General features: G+C 36.7%; 1 protein-coding gene across 9 annotated transcripts in view; it reads right to left on the bottom strand.

Annotated features, from left to right (window-relative positions):
• Positions 1–18,125, bottom strand: part of mast4 (microtubule associated serine/threonine kinase family member 4) — a 141,201-nt gene that overhangs the window by 100,910 nt on the left and 22,166 nt on the right. For all 9 annotated transcript variants that reach the window (XM_079870757.1, XM_079870770.1, XM_079870768.1 and 6 more), the window contains exons 2-3: positions 17,099–17,252; positions 11,268–11,395 (exon numbers count right to left, since the gene is read on the bottom strand). In XM_079870757.1, coding sequence (XP_079726883.1) covers positions 11,268–11,395; positions 17,099–17,252 — 282 coding nt within the window. The remainder of the gene's footprint in view (positions 1–11,267; positions 11,396–17,098; positions 17,253–18,125) is intronic.

The raw sequence follows: 18,125 nt of genomic DNA, 5'->3' as shown, positions 1-18,125 counted from the left end.
TCAAAACTACAAACTTTTACATACATGCTGCTGATATATTATTGTAGCAGAGTTTGTGATGAATACAGTGTAATTAGACTTTAGCCATGAAAATGTCACAAGTAACAGAAATAACCAGAAATGTCAGAGCATGTCAGAACACCTCCAGGGCCCAGAAAACAGCTCAGACCTCAGAGGGTTAACATCCCCATTCGAGACACGGTCACACTTGAGTTGATCACCTCCCAATTCACACCCTTCCCCATTTGGTCTCTCTCTCATGCAGAGATCACCTGAAATTTACCCAAAAATCGATGGTTTAATGTGAACAATTATCATACAACACTATACATTTTTTGGTATCATTTGGAATGTCTCAGTGCGACTGGTACAAAGGTCTCATCCCCAAAGTAGTAAACCAAAAGGTAATAACGTTTTTAAGAGTTTAGATATATCATGCTTACAGAGGAGTGGGTCTTTCATGCAAATAGCATCCTGCCCTCAAAAGGTGTAAACTCTTGAGACATCATATCCATTGTTACCGCAAAGCTGCGTCCAGGGTTAAGTACAAACTAGATATCAGGTTAGATGAAGCATGGGGCACCTGGTGAGCATCTGGTGAGATTCTAGATTACTGACTAACTGCTCGACTTTAAGTTGTTATGCAGACGCATTACTATAGGGGGCTAGATAAAAATACTATTGAGGTAATAGCAAGCATTGGAGTGGCATTATCTTAAAGGGGTCATCAGATGCGCAATTTCCTCAAGTTGGTATGATTCTTTAGGGTGTTAAAGTGAAGTTTATAATATACTTTGGTTAAAATTCCTCAATGGTTGTGTAAAACAACACCGAATGGCTGAGGGCAGAAATATGCTAATACGGGACCAGTCCGTCAGTGGTCGTGGGCGGAGCATGAGCATTATGACATCAGTGCTCAGAAAATCCAAACGGCCTGATTATTGAGTGTGTTTAGACTGAGGATTAAAAAAAAAAAAGGAGTGAATGGATTTTTTTCATTGTATGGTGGTTGTGTCCACACACTGCAAAGACACATTTATATGTAAACACCACATAAAAGTGAATTTTGCATCCGATGATCCCTTTAATGTACTAGCCATAACCTCTGGTTATTGTTTGGGCTTTAACTAAGTTGTTTTATAGGCGACTATAGGGGGCTACATGGGTACTTTTTAACAATAGCAAGCGTGGGTGGCATTGTTCAACTGCTTTAGCTATAACCTCTGGTTATTGATCAGACTGGAGAGTTTGTGATCGCGGGCCCACATAATATGAACGGCCGGTATGAGCCCCCTGTACGACTTTGGCACCCGAGTGAACGAGGATAATAAGAGTAACGAGTTAAATAGAATAATCAAGTGTATTGCTAAACTATTATATAAATAACCAATAACAAATTGCCATTCAAACCTAAATTCGAGGTCATGATAATTAAATTAATTTGCTACGATGAAAAGACAGTAACACGGAGTAAACCTTCACCCGCTTATCAGATCTTAATTAGCTGATGTAAGATTATCATTATTATGTAAAAAAAATCTTATTTTTTGATTTGGATCATTCTAATTTTTTAAAACAGATTAATTAAAAGACGTTTTAAAATGTAGCGTGGACTGTGAAAATGTAGGTATTTGAAAATTATGAAGCATGTTTAGTCATGTCCCGCATATTGAACCAACAGATATGCATGTTTATACTGGTATTGTGCCTGTTATGTGCCATTCTATATATGGACTCTCCACTCTGGACACTCCTCATATCGCAGTCCTGCAAAGATGACAGAAAAGTTACTCGCATTTGCTGTCCTGCGGCAAAACATTAGAGCAGTTGTGTTTTAGACCAAACACATATGTTGACTAACTGCAACTTGGATGCATCAGTGAATGGTGAGATATTTTGCTAAATACAATTCTCCTGCCAGAAGAATTGCGCAATAACTTTATTATTTATTTTTTTGTCTGTATCATCTCAGTGAACTTTTGTGAGGGTTTACGCATGCGCAGTTATGTGAATTTAGCGTTTGGTGACGTTTCAGTGTGGATGAGAAACTTTTGGAAAACGCCCGAAAACGCGTTTTTAAATGAAAATGCTGTTTTCAAATGTATCCGGATTAATGTAGACATAGCCTCAGATTATAAAACAAAGTGCGTATACATATACAGATTTTTAAATATATATATAAAATAGTTCTATGCAAAAAGTCACTGAGTGACTGATTTGAAAAGTTATCAATAAAATGAACAAAAAACACAGACAAATCAGAATGTTTTCTTCCATCCATTGCTATGGTCATCACTGTCAATCAGATTCAATCGTGCATTTAAATACAGCTGTCAAACAAGAAACTTTGCAAAATGTAGTTTAGCATGAAAAATATATATTATATACAGAAAGCAAATAAAGATCGCTGCCATTATATTCTCACTGAAGCTGTCAATTACTTCAGTATTTAAAGCTACACGGTGTAATTTTTTTAGTTGATTCTTAGCAAAAAACACTTAGTTCTTTCAAAAATATATGTGCTCATTAATGTATATTTACTTCTTTCAAGTATTCTCGTAAGTTTAGAATCTGCCATTGAAAGTACATACGGGTGAGGGGTTCGAATGCCGTTCGCCATGTTGCCCCTCCATCTTGAAACTACATTCGCCAAAGAGGGACATACCTGTAAACTCAAGCTTCGCCTTTCGCGCTTTACACTCAGTGACACAGAGACGAATGCGAGGGGGAGATTACTCGCGACTGCCGGCAGATTTGAAAGACTGCTGATGGAGGATCACGCCTATTTTCGAGGACATGTAGCAGAGTCGCCAAGGAAGCGAAAGAGAGAGTTAAAACGTCAACGCGACAGGCAAATCCGCAAGACCAAAGTCAATACTGGAGTAACTTTTCCCAGATGGAAAGAGCTCATGAGGAGCAAAGATTTTAAAACGGACGCAGAAGTTGCCTGCTTTCTTCTCGACAGGTAATTCAGCCTATTTGTGTAAATTCAAAGTTTTATAGTTGCTTGTCTAACCATACTGTAGCATGGTTGTGCGTAACGCCAGAATGACCTCTTGTATAACGTGCGTTACTTTTCCTTGCGTCAATGGTGAAAAAGTATGTTTACCTTGTAACATAAATCTGTGCTGCGACGGATCACAGGTGATGAATAGTTTTAAAGGCGCAATTGGACAAAGTCGAACTGGAAGCCATGTTAATCTTGGAATAATACGGCCACCGTAGGAGTTAAAACGCCCTCGAAATTGAAAGGAACAGAAACTAATATTCACTGGGTAGTCATATACAATTTCACTGCTAGATGGGGGAAAATATCACACAGTGTAGCTTTAACAGCAATAAAAATAAATATTTTATTGACGTTGTGTTTATACTTGTTGGTTATAATGAAAAGAATCGTGAGTATGCGGAACCCGCACTGAACAAAAACTCTGATTCTGACTAACTTGAGTACACCTGATTGGACATTGTGTTTACACGCTCAACAGATATGTCTGTGATTGGCTACAAAGCTCAATGTTGCAAAAACACATTGTAAACAGAAACCTTTAAAGCTTTGACTGCTCACACAAACACTCACGGGAACATTTCAAAGAAGCTGGCTATCAGCGGTTACCGGTACTGCAGAACGGCAGGTATCGTCACATTAAATGATCAAATATCTTTGACAAAGATTCATTTTGGTGGCCGCCAAAATATTTTAAATGCAGGAAAAACCATAGATTGTTATCAAAAAAATGTTTTACACCAAGCATAATGGGACTTACTGTTGCTTCCTTTAAATAATTAACATTACAATCATGACAGTAGAATCTATTTGATTGACAATTCTTCTGGAGGACCATCTGGTTTTAAGTGTTTCCTGTGGAGATAATATACACAAAGCAACACCACAATACCCCTAGACAAATATATTTCTGCTGAAGCACAATCCATGTTTTTCTTGTTTTCTTTATTGCATATTTCTTCTCAGAGTTCCTGTGAAGAGGACTTGATAAAAAGTAGAAGGCACAGCAAACACAAAATCCCCTTGATATAATGGAGATATCCACTGTGATCATTGCAGAAAAAAACAACAACAAAAACACATTTTATCTTACTACAACTGTTTCCAACAACACATACAGTTTACAAAGTTCCTGAATATCCAAACAGACCCCACGCAAAAACCCATATACCCTCCACATGAGGTTTACAAAGGGAAAACAGATAAGCTCCCTCTGTGTGTGAGGAATATCTTTCCAAGGTCACATATGAATCGACGGCCTACTCCACAGGCACTCATTTTTACTAAACAGCGTTAACATTCCTAAGGCATACTCCTTCCCTTTGTATTTTGCGGGAGGGGGAACATCCAAAAAGATAGCGCGGGAATGGCGCAGGGGAAAAGGCCATTAGCAATTCAATGGGAGTCGACGCAAAGCGGGAAGGCCCAGCCACCATTGATTTTCAGGGAGGCTGATTTAGAAGCAGGGTCATGTAAACAGCCTGATAAAGCCAAAACAGCTGAGATGATACCATAGACAGAGAGAGAGAGAGAGACACACACAATTCCATTAACTATTCTTTCAGTAGTTTTGAAAAAGCAACAATGTATTCACACAAACCACAGGATAATTTTGCCATGTTATTGGAAATGCACAATTATTATTTTTTTTTACATATTATATGGAAAATTGTTGGTTGTGATGGAAATGACACCACAACTGAGGGAAAGTACTTTGTGTAAATATTATTTTTCACACAATGAATATTTAAAGTGGTTATGCAATTCAATTACTTTATTCAATTCATTACTTAGTGATGGATTTTTGCATGAATTTGGAAAGGGGTAAAACAATAAAATCTATGCCAAAAAAAAAAGGCACTTAAAAAGGTAGCATAAATTATGACTGCATGGTGAAAAGCTTCCAAGACAAATTTTAAAAAAAAATCAATCCCCGGAAGGGGTTGCACAGACTAGTCGACTAATCAACTTTAAATGTTCTGCCATGACGCATTAAGCTTGACGTCGACTAGTCGCTGATCTTGGCCTATAGAGGGTCCAACGGGATAAGAAATCTTTGAAGTTCACTTTTACACTCAGTTTGCAACAGTTAAAATGACAAATAAATGCATTCGCTACTCTGAGAGTGCTCCACAAGATATGTTTGATTATACCATCTGGATGCTCAAATTTGATCGAGTGAATGCACGTTTTAAATAACTTATTGTACACGTAAGTTCATTGCCATTCTGAACTAATGGGCTGCTGCATTGTAACGCACACACAAACAGACTGTAGCTCGCACATCACATGCAGATCGCATGCACAGAAACATTCAGTAGCGCAGAAATGTATTGTCAACATTGTTCTGTGATTTATCAATAAAATAGCTTAGATACTGAAAAAATCTAGCATATATTTCTTAGTAACTAAAACCCACAGCTTCACTATTAGTAGAGAGATGCTGCCAGATAGAATCATATATAATAGAAATAATTCACATGTAATCAATCTCTCACTAATGCATTCATATAAATGTAATCTTTACTGTGCTACTTTATCGGTATCTGATTTAGAACGAGCAGAAATCTGTGAGGAATATAATGACCCAAAGACAAAAGAGCTGATAAAAATAAGCTGTTGTGTAGGATCAGTAGCACTGTGGGCAACACTGTGTCATATGCCATAGCTGTGCACAAGGCAACCAGAGTTCAAGTCTCAGCTCGAAGTTCAGGCTTATTTATAGACGTCATCAGCAACTAGTTGACGTTAACTCGAATTTTTAATCACATAAATGTCAACTTCAAAATCTAAAGTCGTTTAACCCCTATTCCCAGGAGCACAAAACTGTGTATAGTGCATAGTTGCAGAAATACCCATGAACAACCAGTCAGTAATCACACACGTATCACACAGTAACGGTTCTCGGATTACTTCAAGTCATTATAAAAATAATTGCTGCAGTTCAGTGAGTAAGTGGAAAAAATAATAATAATAATTTTTACTGACTTTGTGATCAATTAGACTGATTCAGAGCCTTTTTACTAATTCAATTAATCACATTCAAGAATCATATTACATTCAGGCTGCAAAGCTCATAACTTGGATTTCTTTTGTGCTGTGCTATAAATGGGAGCAGTGTACTTTAGTACAGTGTGTTCTGTCCAAATAGAAGGACAAATGAAGAGTCATTCATTGAAGACATACAAGAACAAATAATAGGAACAAATGTCATAGAAGCATTTGTTCTGCTTATATTTAGGCCTACTTATTTATTTATTTATTTATTTATTTATTTATTTACAGAACTGTTAGAACTGTTAAAAGTTGTTCCTTGTTTTCCCACCCTAAGCAGCATAGCCAGTAAAGGGAACAAGTAAAATGGTTTTTAACTGGTTATCTAAGCTGGTCAAAGGCTGTTTATTTCAGCAGGGGAGAGGGAGAGGGAGAGAGAGAGAGACCAAGGAGGCTCCAATGCAAGCAGATCGGATACAGCTGCTAAGTAAATGACATTCTGTTTGTTGCAGCATTGACCCTGCTCCCTGCGGTCATTAATTTCAATCAGGCGCCCAACATGGAACCTGGACCTCTGTTTGCCACGGCTCAGGAGAAGCAAATAAGACATGGCGGGTTCTCAGGATATCTTCACAGCATCCAGCTCAGCACAGCTCAGCACAAAGTAATGGGAAAAAACACCCTTTTCTTAAATATATTTGGTCCAAAATACACAATGTTGCTATTTAATTTTCTTATGGTCAACATGATTACTCTTTGGCAATGAAAGGTCTTTCAGAAAAACTAAAGTTTATTTTTTACTACTAGGTCAACAAAAATATTATGAAATAATTATTTAAGGATTTTAATGACATGAGGGCGAGTAAATGACAGCTCAGTAAACTTACATTTTTGGGTAAACTTTCCATTTACATAATACAAGCAGTAAAAGCAGATAAAAGATATGTAAACTTAATAATTTGGTATCACTTTATTTAAAAAAAGTGAATTATTCACCTTATTTCAACTGAGCGATATTACTTCCTAATTAATTAACCAGAGTTTCTTGTAAGTTAATAGTATTTAGAATGTTAATATTGTGTTTCTCATTTGTTCCTGTGTAGTTATCCATTAATGACCGAACAGTTTTCTAAAGCGTTACCCTCATTTGTTCCTGTGTAGTTATCCATTAATGACCGAACAGTTTTCTAAAGCGTTACCAACAATTTTACTGACCCAGCAGGAAGACTACTTCTCCAACTTGCTGCGATTCTGAAATTCTTTATACGACTCATGCAAAGAACAACATTTACAAATTGCATAGTATATAGTACTTTTATGGCACTGGTTTGACAGCCATATATATATTATCCAGAAATCACAATATATGATTTTTTAACTATTTATTTGTATGATACAGCTGCAAATAAGTATTTGAACACCTGTCAATCAGCTAGAATTCTGACCCTCAAAGACCTGTTAGTCTGCCTTTAAAATGTCCACCTCCACTCCATTTATTATCCTAAATTAGATGCACCTGTTTGAGGTCGTTAGCTGCATAAAGACACCTGTCCACCCCATACAATCAGTAAGAATCCAACTACTAACATGGCCAAGACCAAAGAGCTGTCCAAAGACACTAGAGACAAAATTGTACACCTCCACAAGGCTGGAAAGGGCTACGGGGAAATTGCCAAGCAGCTTGGTGAAAAAAAGGTCCACTGTTGGAGCAATCATTAGAAAATGTAAGAAGCTAAACATGACTGTCAATCTCCCTCGGACTGGGGCTCCATGCAAGATCTCACCTCGTGGGGTCTCAATGATCCTAAGAAAGGTGAGAAATCAGTCCAGAACTACACGGGAGGAGCTGGTCAATGACCTGAAAAGAGCTGGGACCACCGTTTCCAAGGTTACTGTTGGTAATACACTAAGACGTCATGGTTTGAAATCATGCATTGCACGGAAGGTTCCCCTGCTTAAACCAGTACATGTCAAGGCCCGTCTTAAGTTTGCCAATGACCATTTGGATGATCCAGAGGAGTCATGGGAGAAAGTCATGTGGTCAGATGAGACCAAAATAGAACTTTTTGGTCATAATTCCACTAAACGTGTTTGGAGGAAGAAGAATGATGAGTACCATCCCAAGAACACCATCCCTACTGTGAAGCATGGGGGTGGCAGCATCATGCTTTGGGGGTGTTTTTCTGCACATGGGACAGGGCGACTGCACTGTATTAAGGAGAGGATGACCGGGGCCATGTATTGCGAGATTTTGGGGAACAACCTCCTTCCCTCAGTTAGAGCATTGAAGATGGGTCGAGGCTGGGTCTTCCAACATGACAATGACCCGAAGCACACAGCCATGATAACCAAGGAGTGGCTCTGTAAGAAGCATATCAAGGTTCTGGCGTGGCCTAGCCAGTCTCCAGACCTAAACCCAATAGAGAATCTTTGGAGGGAGCTCAAACTCCGTGTTTCTCAGCGACAGCCCAGAAACCTGACTGATCTAGAGAAGATCTGTGTGGAGGAGTGGGCCAAAATCCCTCCTGCAGTGTGTGCAAACCTGGTGAAAAACTACAGGAAACGTTTGACCTCTGTAATTGCAAACAAAGGCTACTGTACCAAATATTAACATTGATTTTCTCAGGTGTTCAAATACTTATTTGCAGCTGTATCATACAAATAAATAGTTAAAAAAATCATACATTGTGATTTCTGGATTTTTTTTTTTATTTAGATTATGTCTCTCACAGTGGACATGCACCTACGATGACAATTTCAGACCCCTCCATGATTTCTAAGTGGGAGAACTTGCAAAATTGTCACACAGCCTTCACCATACCTAGAGATTGGCATGGAGTACTTTCCATAAGATCATCTCTCAATGCAAATCAAACCAGCTATTAGGCTAACTGAAATAAAATCATGCCAATCTCTAGGTATGGTGAAGGCTATGTGATGATGTGGGGCTATTTTAATTCCAAAGGCCAAGGGAACTTTATCAGGATGCATAGTATCCTGGATCCATGAAGTAACTGGCCTTTAAAAATACAAATCTGCCTGCCTCTATGGGAATTTAACATAGGGGTGTCCAAACTTATGCACCCTGTATTTTAAGGAAGAACATTTATTTATTTATGATACATTATTCATTCACAAAGAAAACTGGTGTCCTTAAAGGTTGGATTTTTCCCAAAAAAAATTTAATTAAGGCATTAAGTTCAATTTCCAAAAGATGATTTTTTATTCCTCTTTTTAGTCAACTTTAGCATGGGTGTCTAAACTTATGCATAGCACTGTATATACACACAGACCCTTTCCAAAAAATTAGAATATCATGGAAAAGTTTATTTATTTCCATAATTCTATTCAAAACGTTACACTTCCATAGATTATAGATTCAGGGCCCACAACTTAAACGATTTCAAGAATTTAGTTGTTTATTTGTACATAATTTGGGCTTCCAGCTCATAACACCCACGAAAACAGGATTTCAAAAAATTTGAATATTACATGAAATCACACAGTAATTACACAGTGATACCATGGTCATTGAACCAGGTTTTGGTTCTTTTGGCAGTGTGGGCAGGTGCAAAACCTGTTGGAAAATGAAGGAAGCATGAAGTGCTCTGGAAATGTCCTGGACTCCTGGTAGACGGCTGCGTTGACTCTGGATTTAATAAAGCACAGTGAACCAAAGTCCTCTTTTCTGATGAGAGCAAATTCTGCATCTCATTTGGAAACCAAGGTCCCAGAGTCTGGAGGAAGAATGGAGAGGCACACAATCCAAGATGCTTGAAGTCCAGTGTGAAGTTTCCACAGTCTGTGTTGGTTTGGGGAGCCATGTCATCGGCTGGTGTTGGTCCACTGTGCTGTCCACTCAAAGCAGCCGTCTAGGACATTTTCAGAGCACTTCATGCTTCCTTCAGCAGACAAGCTTTATGGAGATGCTGACTTCATTTTCCAGCAGGATTTGCACCTGCCCACACTGCCAAAATAACCAAAACCTGGTTCAATGACCATGGTATCACTGTGTAATTACTGTGTGATTTCATGTAATATTCAAAAAAAATTAAATAAATCATATTCATTTTTTGAAATAAATCATCCTTGAATAAAAGTATTGATTTATTTTATTTATTTCCCCCAAAAATAAAATTACAATTCTTACTGACCCCAAACTTTTGAAGGGTAGTGTTTAATGTTACAAAAGCTTTCCATTTCAGATAAATGCTGTTCTTTTGAACTTTCTATTCATCATAGCATCATGAAATAAAAATGTAAATAACTGTTTTCAACATTGATAATAATCATAAATGTTTCTTGAGCATCAAATCATCATATTAGAATGATTTCTGAAGGATCATGTGACACTGAAGATTGGAGTAATGATGCTGAAAATTCAGCTTTGATCACAGGAATAAATTACACTTTACTGTATATTCACATAGAAAACAGCTGTTTTAAATTGGAATAATATTTCACAATATTACTGTTTTTGCTTGTATTTTTAATCAAATAAATGCAGCCTTGGTGAGCAGAAGATACTTCTTTTAAAAACATTAAAAATCTTACTGACCCCAAACCTTTGAACGGTAGTATATCTCTATCTATCTATCTATCTATCTATCTATCTATCTATCTATCTATCTATCTATCTATCTATCTATCTATCTATCTATCTATCTATATATATATATATATATTATATTTATATTTTATAATTTGATACATGAAGCTAAGTAGACCCTTCAATTTTTGAGTCCTCATATTTAATACTTAATTAATACAGGCCACAGACAACAAGAGATGATTTTTCATAGCAACAAAGGTGTGATGTCAATTCATTAAAACTGGAACTATGTTTGGTACCACACAAAGTGTCATTCATTTTGGTTGGATTCAACCCACCTCATCGAAAATCAGAAAAATGTTTTTTACTGATTAGGTTTTATACATTTTTCTAATTCATTCCTGGCTCTATTTTTCTTATTCTTCTTTCAATTAGTCGGAACAGGTTAATCATCCTCATCGGACCATAAGACTTTATTCAAATTTCAAACTAAATGCCTGTTTTTTTTTCCAAGTGCAACATGCCAAAACGCAAACATCCTGCAAGTCTACAGTACGGAAATGAGAAGGTTCATTATCACAATCGACTCTATCAGATCAGACCAAATCAATGTTATTATTTTGTGCCAATGATACAGTGGCGCTCCCTAGTGTTTGAGCAGTGAATCCACCAAATGATATCAGGCTAAACTCAATTTGTTTGTGGTATACTAACCAGGCTGGCAGTGAGAGAGGGTGCAGATTTGCCTAGGGTCTGGGAGCGCATGCGCACCAAGTTGGTGGTCTCTGAGCCTGTGGCTGACCATGCCTGCTGGGTTGAAGCATATGGCAGCAGGTACTTCCCTGAAAAAATAAAAAGATTTGTGTGAGTAAAACATACAGGGGTTGGACAATGAAACTGAAACACCTGGTTTTAGACCATAAAGTTTTAATATGGTGTAGGGCCTCCTTTTGTGGCCAATACAGGATCAATTCGTCTTTGGAATGACAGATACGGGTACTGCAGTGGCCAGAGGGACTTTAAAGCAATTCCTCTTCCAGAACAGTGGCCATGTCACTATGTGATGCTGGTGGAGAAAAACGTTTTCTGACTTGCTCCTCCAAAAAAAACCCCAAAGTGGCTCATAAATATTTAAATCTGGTGACTGTGCAGTCCATGGGAGATGTTCAACTTCACTTTCATGTTCATCAAAACATTCTGTCACAAGTCTTGCTGTGTGTATTGGTGCATTATCATGCTGATACACAGCACCCCTTTCAGGATAAAATGTTTCAACCATTAGGCGCACATGGTCCACCAGAATGGTTTGGTTGTCCTTGGCAGTGACACGGACATCAAGCATAGTAGAGAATGCCATAATATTGCAGTCCAACAGTACAACTGGGTGTAAAGCCTCTTTGGGGCTTCTGCACACCGTAACACTGCTAATTCAACCTTCACACTCTGCTCTTAATGATGGAATGTGCAATCAGTGAAGACTGTCCACCAGGCCGTGCATATATAGGCGTAAAACCTCCAAAACTATATTGGTCATTGTTTCAGTTTCATTGTCCAACCCCTGTAAATACATAACATTATATAACACACACATACACACACCAGTGATACAGTATATAAATACATACTTGCAAATACAACATTACATTTATAAGTAAAAAGTACAGCAGGATTCCAGAGAACATTAGTATTTAGTGGTAGCATACTGGACAAAACATGTTCTTGAAGGTAACGTGGTAAATAATAATCTAATATGTTCAGACAAGATCATAGAGGATTCTGGGAGTGTCTTACTATTTCACAGGCTATGACTCAAGTGACTCATCATAACGGACATGTTATAACAAACATATGCCGATCAACATGACCCACATTACAGCATCTACAGGGTGTGGGGCAAAGGTCAAAATGCCCAGTGTGCAAGGCATACGATTTGTGTAAATACACAATTTTTCTTTTTTTGTGTGTGTGTGTAGCAAGCCCAAAAACATTTAGACACTTAGGGACAGTTTCTTGCATTCTACTGTACAGTTTTTCCATTGTTTTTAAAAGTAAACAATGCACCAGACGGACATGTTTAACTGTTGCACTTGCATCTTGGGTCTTTTGACATTATACACTTCAGAATTTTGAAAAAAGGGGGAAAATTGGTCCTCACAGCGATCTGTGTGAATGGCCTTTTAAACCACAGTCAAAGTGGTGGTTCACCCAAAATTGAACCACAAATTGTGTTTTTTGTAAATGAATGTCAATGGGGTCCGGTGTGTTTTTAAATCCCACTGACTTAGTATGTATGGACAAATGGACTTCTTAAAATATATTATTTTGTGTTCCGCAGAAGAAAGGCAGAATCTTAATTTTTGGCTAAACTATCCCTTTAATGTATGTTTTTCATTGCATTAGATAGCAAGATATCAAACCAAGTGGTATTTATTTTACAGAAATATAGCACAAGCACACTTTAAGCAAAACATTTTAAGAAAATAAAGTCTGTTTGGTTTTAAATAATTAAACAATAGATAAACTATACTGTTTTTTTTTTTTTAAGTATTGTGACACTTTCTATCATTAAATGTAAGTGGATTGTGTTTATAGTCATATAGTCAAATCTTTGTCACACCAGCTGATCAAAAAAGTCATTGCAAAAATGGCTCATTTTGAGAGAAGCTCTTTTACACCATTATTTATCTTATATTCATGCCTTTCACACTGTCACAGTAATAACTGCACTGTGAACGGCCTCTTCACCTAAACTAATCATTTTACAGCCCCCCGTTGATCTATTGATAGTTTAGATTGATAATGTAATATACCTTCATAACACTGAGCTGCCATACAAATGCAATTTAATGGTTGAGGGGTCATGTCAGACGAAATTAAATCTGTTAGACCCAAATTGTATACGGTTTAATATAATAAATTTACGCTTTTGTGATCTTACATTTCAGGAATTGTTTTCATGGTGCATTAGGTGCTGCGTAAAACTGTGGCTTGTCATTTTAAATGGTTTTGTAGACTCAGAGAAGCAAATATTTGATGTGTTATTTCCAAATAACTGCTTACATAGCAAATAATGCATTAGCAAGGAGCATGTGTCCCTTTTGGTCAAATAAATGGCAAATCAAGGTAAATAAATAATGGCAGGAGTTTGGCCATGACAAAGGCATCATCGCAGAGTTCATTTCAATTAATTTGATTTGGGACAATATAAAAGCTGATTACTACAAATATAAAATGCAATCAAATGTATTAAATGGAACATCTCCATGTGATTAAAATGGGCTTATCCGATCATTTGTATTATGTGTTTGTCCATGCATATCTGTCCTGCTCTTCACTTCATGTTTTGTGTGTCGAGTGTTCTTCAAGTTTAAGTGTTTCTTGATTTCTCAAGTCCTTTACATATGAATCAGCAGCTGTTTGTCCTCTCAAGCTTAATACAGAACAATCTTCTCCCTGGCAACTAGCAAAACCTCACTGCAGTAAGGGCAAAATTGCCTTCAAATACTAGAATACTGAACTAAATCAGATTGAAACATTTTTCAGTTTAGGAGAAGTGAGAGAGGATTCTTTTTTAAAATAATAAGACCATTATATTTTCTTCTCTTAGAAACAGACTTTGTTTAGCTATAGCATTGTATCCTAGACAACCTATTGCTAACCTGTATTTGTGTGTTTGTGGGCTCTATATGGTCACAGAACCTGGTCAAAAAACAGGATACGTAGAAGGAAAACTGCGATTCCGGTTCACTACGAAAGAGCTTCCATATAGTCACCGTCCACATGACTGAGGAAATGCCAGCTAGATGCCCTCAGCACATTTCAGCAGTGTGCCCTATATACCTGATTCAACACATCAGACCATGAGGAACAGCAAGACATACATCACATGAAACAATGTAGTCAAATATTGTGGTCATTATGTCACGTCTAATGAAAATAGCATAATGAAGCTCTTAGGAGCCAAATCCAAAACAGAAAAATATTAAATGAAATCGCAACTTTCTGCATTATAAAGTTCTGACTTACTTTACTTTTCACAATGGCTTTAAATGAGATCGACTGATTGTGATCAGTTCGATAAAAGGTCTCGCTTGGATTGTCTGTAACACATTTAATGTTTAAAAGAGGCCATATTATACATTTATATTTATTATATTTTTTCCTCTGAGGTCAACTTGTAAACAATCAAGGTTTCTTGAACAAAACAAAACAAAGAAATGGAAATGGAAAAACTGCCTAAATTTTAATTTGCACTTGCACATATATAAATGTAGCACCCTCAATTCAGTACACGTTTTGCAAAAATCTGCTGTTTTGCTAACTAACACACGCCCCCTCTCCAAAGCCCTGCCCTCCAAAATGAAGCTAGCTAACATGCAAAAAACATAAATGCATAATGGTCTGTTCCTTACACAAAGCTATCAAATGGCTCCAATAGAACATAGCATAGTCCAGTGAGTAAGTTTGTGAGTAAATTACAGTTTTTAGGTGAATTATCCCTTTAAAGGCCCGGAATACTTTATTTTCTGAGTTCTACTCCATCTCGCACACAGCCGTGACCGCACAGCTTATAAAGTAAACTGAACTGTGGATGAGCGCGAACGGATGAGCTTGACACAAATGCAGTACAATTGCTTTTCTATACTCTACTACAACAGGGTTTCTCAAACTTTTTGGGGCCAGGGACCCCTTAGAGGGGAGAACATTTTCCAAGGACCCCCCTTATAATTATAATGTGATTAGGCATATGCTTACTTGCTACAGTTTGTACTCTAGTAATCAAAAAGTATGTCTAATTAATTGAAATTATACACAATATATTATATACAATATATCAAATATTTATTAAAAGTTTGATAAATTAATTTTTTAGAGCCCATATGAAGTCCATTATATATATATATATTATATATATATATATATATATATATATATATATAATATATATATATATATATATATATATATATATATATATATATATATATATATATATATATATATATATATATATATATTTTTTTTTTTTTTTTTTTTTTTTTTTTTAATAGCTAAATTCAATTTTAACAATCAAGAAGCATGTCTAATAAATTGAATTCATAAAACTTTACCAATTAAATGTTTTTAAATATTTGCAGGTGTCACAGTTATGGGCTCTTATTTTGATGTTCTGTTTTGTTTCCCTTAGTTCCTGTTTCCCTGCTTTGATTAGTTGTAGTTTCTGATTAATTCCCTGTTTGAAATATCCCCCAGTTACTTGTAATTATCAGCCATGTCTTATTTAGTTCATTGTAATTTTCTTAGTATTTAAGTCCTGAGTTTGGTTATGTTCCTCCTCCGATATTGTCTTTTATTGATACAAGCTGTTACGCTGCCTTTGTTTACTCCTGTGATTCCTGGATAATTGGAAAATTTTAAATGTAAAGGATTTGCTGTGGAGTGAAGGGAAATAAAATAGTGTTTGTAAAAGTTTTGGTTATTTACTGGTATTTTCCAGTATTTTAGAAATTAATAAAACGTGACATACATGCAAATATGATTTGGTGTGACTTGTTACCCAGAAAATGCGGTAGATATTTTCTGTTGTGAATAGCTCTTTTTTTTTTTTCAATTAAAACAAGTAGCTGGTTACTTACAATGTGTTTTTTGTGTCAAGGAAAAAAGGATCAAGAAAAAGTATGATGTTTCACAATATGACCCTATTTACATCTGACTATACACAAAGTAGGGCTGTGCGATAAATCGTAATTGATTTTAGATTTCGATTTTGGCTTTCAACGATTATGAAAACAAGATAATCGACGTGAAGCGGTTATTGTGCCGCTGCTGCATTCAGTCCCACGCACCTTCGTTTCCTTCACAGCGGTGCACTTTCATTTCTCCCTAAAAGCCCAAATTTGACATTCAAATAAGTGAGTGTTGTAAAATGCCGTTCATTGATGCTAAACTGCGGGAGATACTAGATATTAAACCGTGTTAAAAGCGTATTAAGCCGCGAAAGAGATACTGTTCCCTAGGCGGCGTCCTGTGCATGCGCTCCGAGATGGGGCGGAACGCGCATAAGCAAAGTAAACTGTCGGCTTCAGATACACGCCTAAAATATGTTGAAATGCCGTTTTGGTAAGTGTCCTCATAACACAGTCGGTTATGTCTTACAGTGAATGTAAACACTGAGAAAGAGTGCGTGTGTAACAGTATATTGGGTCTGTGTGTTAACTCTTAAAATGGAAGCAGCCTAATAAATCTGCTGCAGTTATTATTGTTAATCAAACAACAAAAGACAAAGATAAAATCACTCACTGCTCTTGAATGAATAAACTGTAGTTTTAATAATGATTAGTCTTTATTTAATGTATACAGCAGTGTTATTTTACATTTGATTACTTTATTCAATTTCTGTTGTAGGCTATTACTGATCTGAATACCACTGTTAATACATCTTCCTGAAAAACTTAAAGCACTGTTTATTTAATGAGTGCATTTTTTGTCGTGATTATGATTTTTGCCAAAATCGAGCAGCCCTAAAACAAAGGTCAAAGTTTTACCTGTAAGAGCGCCCCCTAGGCTTCCTCTCCGGAGCTGCTTGCCATCTTCGCTGAGTTGTCGTTTAAATTTCAGCGCTAAACTGGAGCCGTGAGATACGTCTGGGTTGCTGGACTTGCGGAAAGGCATGGAGGGGGGGTAGAGGATGTTATCCGGCTGGAAGAGAGATGAGATCAACATGGAGTTCAGTCTGGGAAACATTACAGGGAAGATCACATCAGGAATAGCACTGCAGTGTTTACAAAAATACACAACATACTTAGCGCGCTGCATATCCATTACTGACAATACTTTACTCCATTCATTATAATGTAATAATAACATACTCCATCTCTAAACCACCTTTCCTTTTTTGACTGACATCACTCTTATTTTTCAACCCCATCTAAAGTTAAATACCTGTGAAAATCATTTCATGTGACAATATTTAAATCTCAGCATGAATCAGTCACTAATGCTGCATTTGATACTGGTAAATCCCACTGTGTTATTATTATCATAATTGTCATTTTAATTTTCTAAATGCTATAACCAACCATTTCCTCCACTTTCAGTTCATTTGAGGCCTTTCACCCCCTCCAGCACTCAATGAACAAAACAAGGCTTTTTCTCGTACAGATAAAATCTTTCTAGACAAGCAAACACATCTGAGGGCTCTTTCCACCTCAAATGATAAACACATTAGTGGAAACCATTATTGGAGAAATCCAAGACAACAAACTGTTTATTACCAAAGCAAGGAGGGTAGCACTATTATATAAAAATTAAAACGGATTATTTTGAATGGTGATATGGTGTAGTGCTATTATCAAGCAAAGGCTGTAATTTAATTAAATTAATGCAACACTGACTGTTCATTTACACACCAGCAGTTCGTGATCGAAATCTGTTCATAGTAAATGCTGCTTCTCATCTCTGCATCTGCCTGAGTTGCTTATAACCAATGCTTAATTTGCAAATGAATAAGTGCTGGATGAAAAACAGCAATTGTGACAGACACTGACCATACCGTTTTCTCGGGAATATTCA

The sequence above is a fragment of the Squalius cephalus genome (assembly GCF_949319135.1).
Source record: "Squalius cephalus genome assembly, chromosome: 5".
Taxonomy (NCBI): Eukaryota; Metazoa; Chordata; class Actinopteri; order Cypriniformes; family Leuciscidae; genus Squalius; species Squalius cephalus.
Note: the sequence above shows the minus strand (reverse complement) of the source record. Positions and strands in the feature narration are given on the sequence as shown.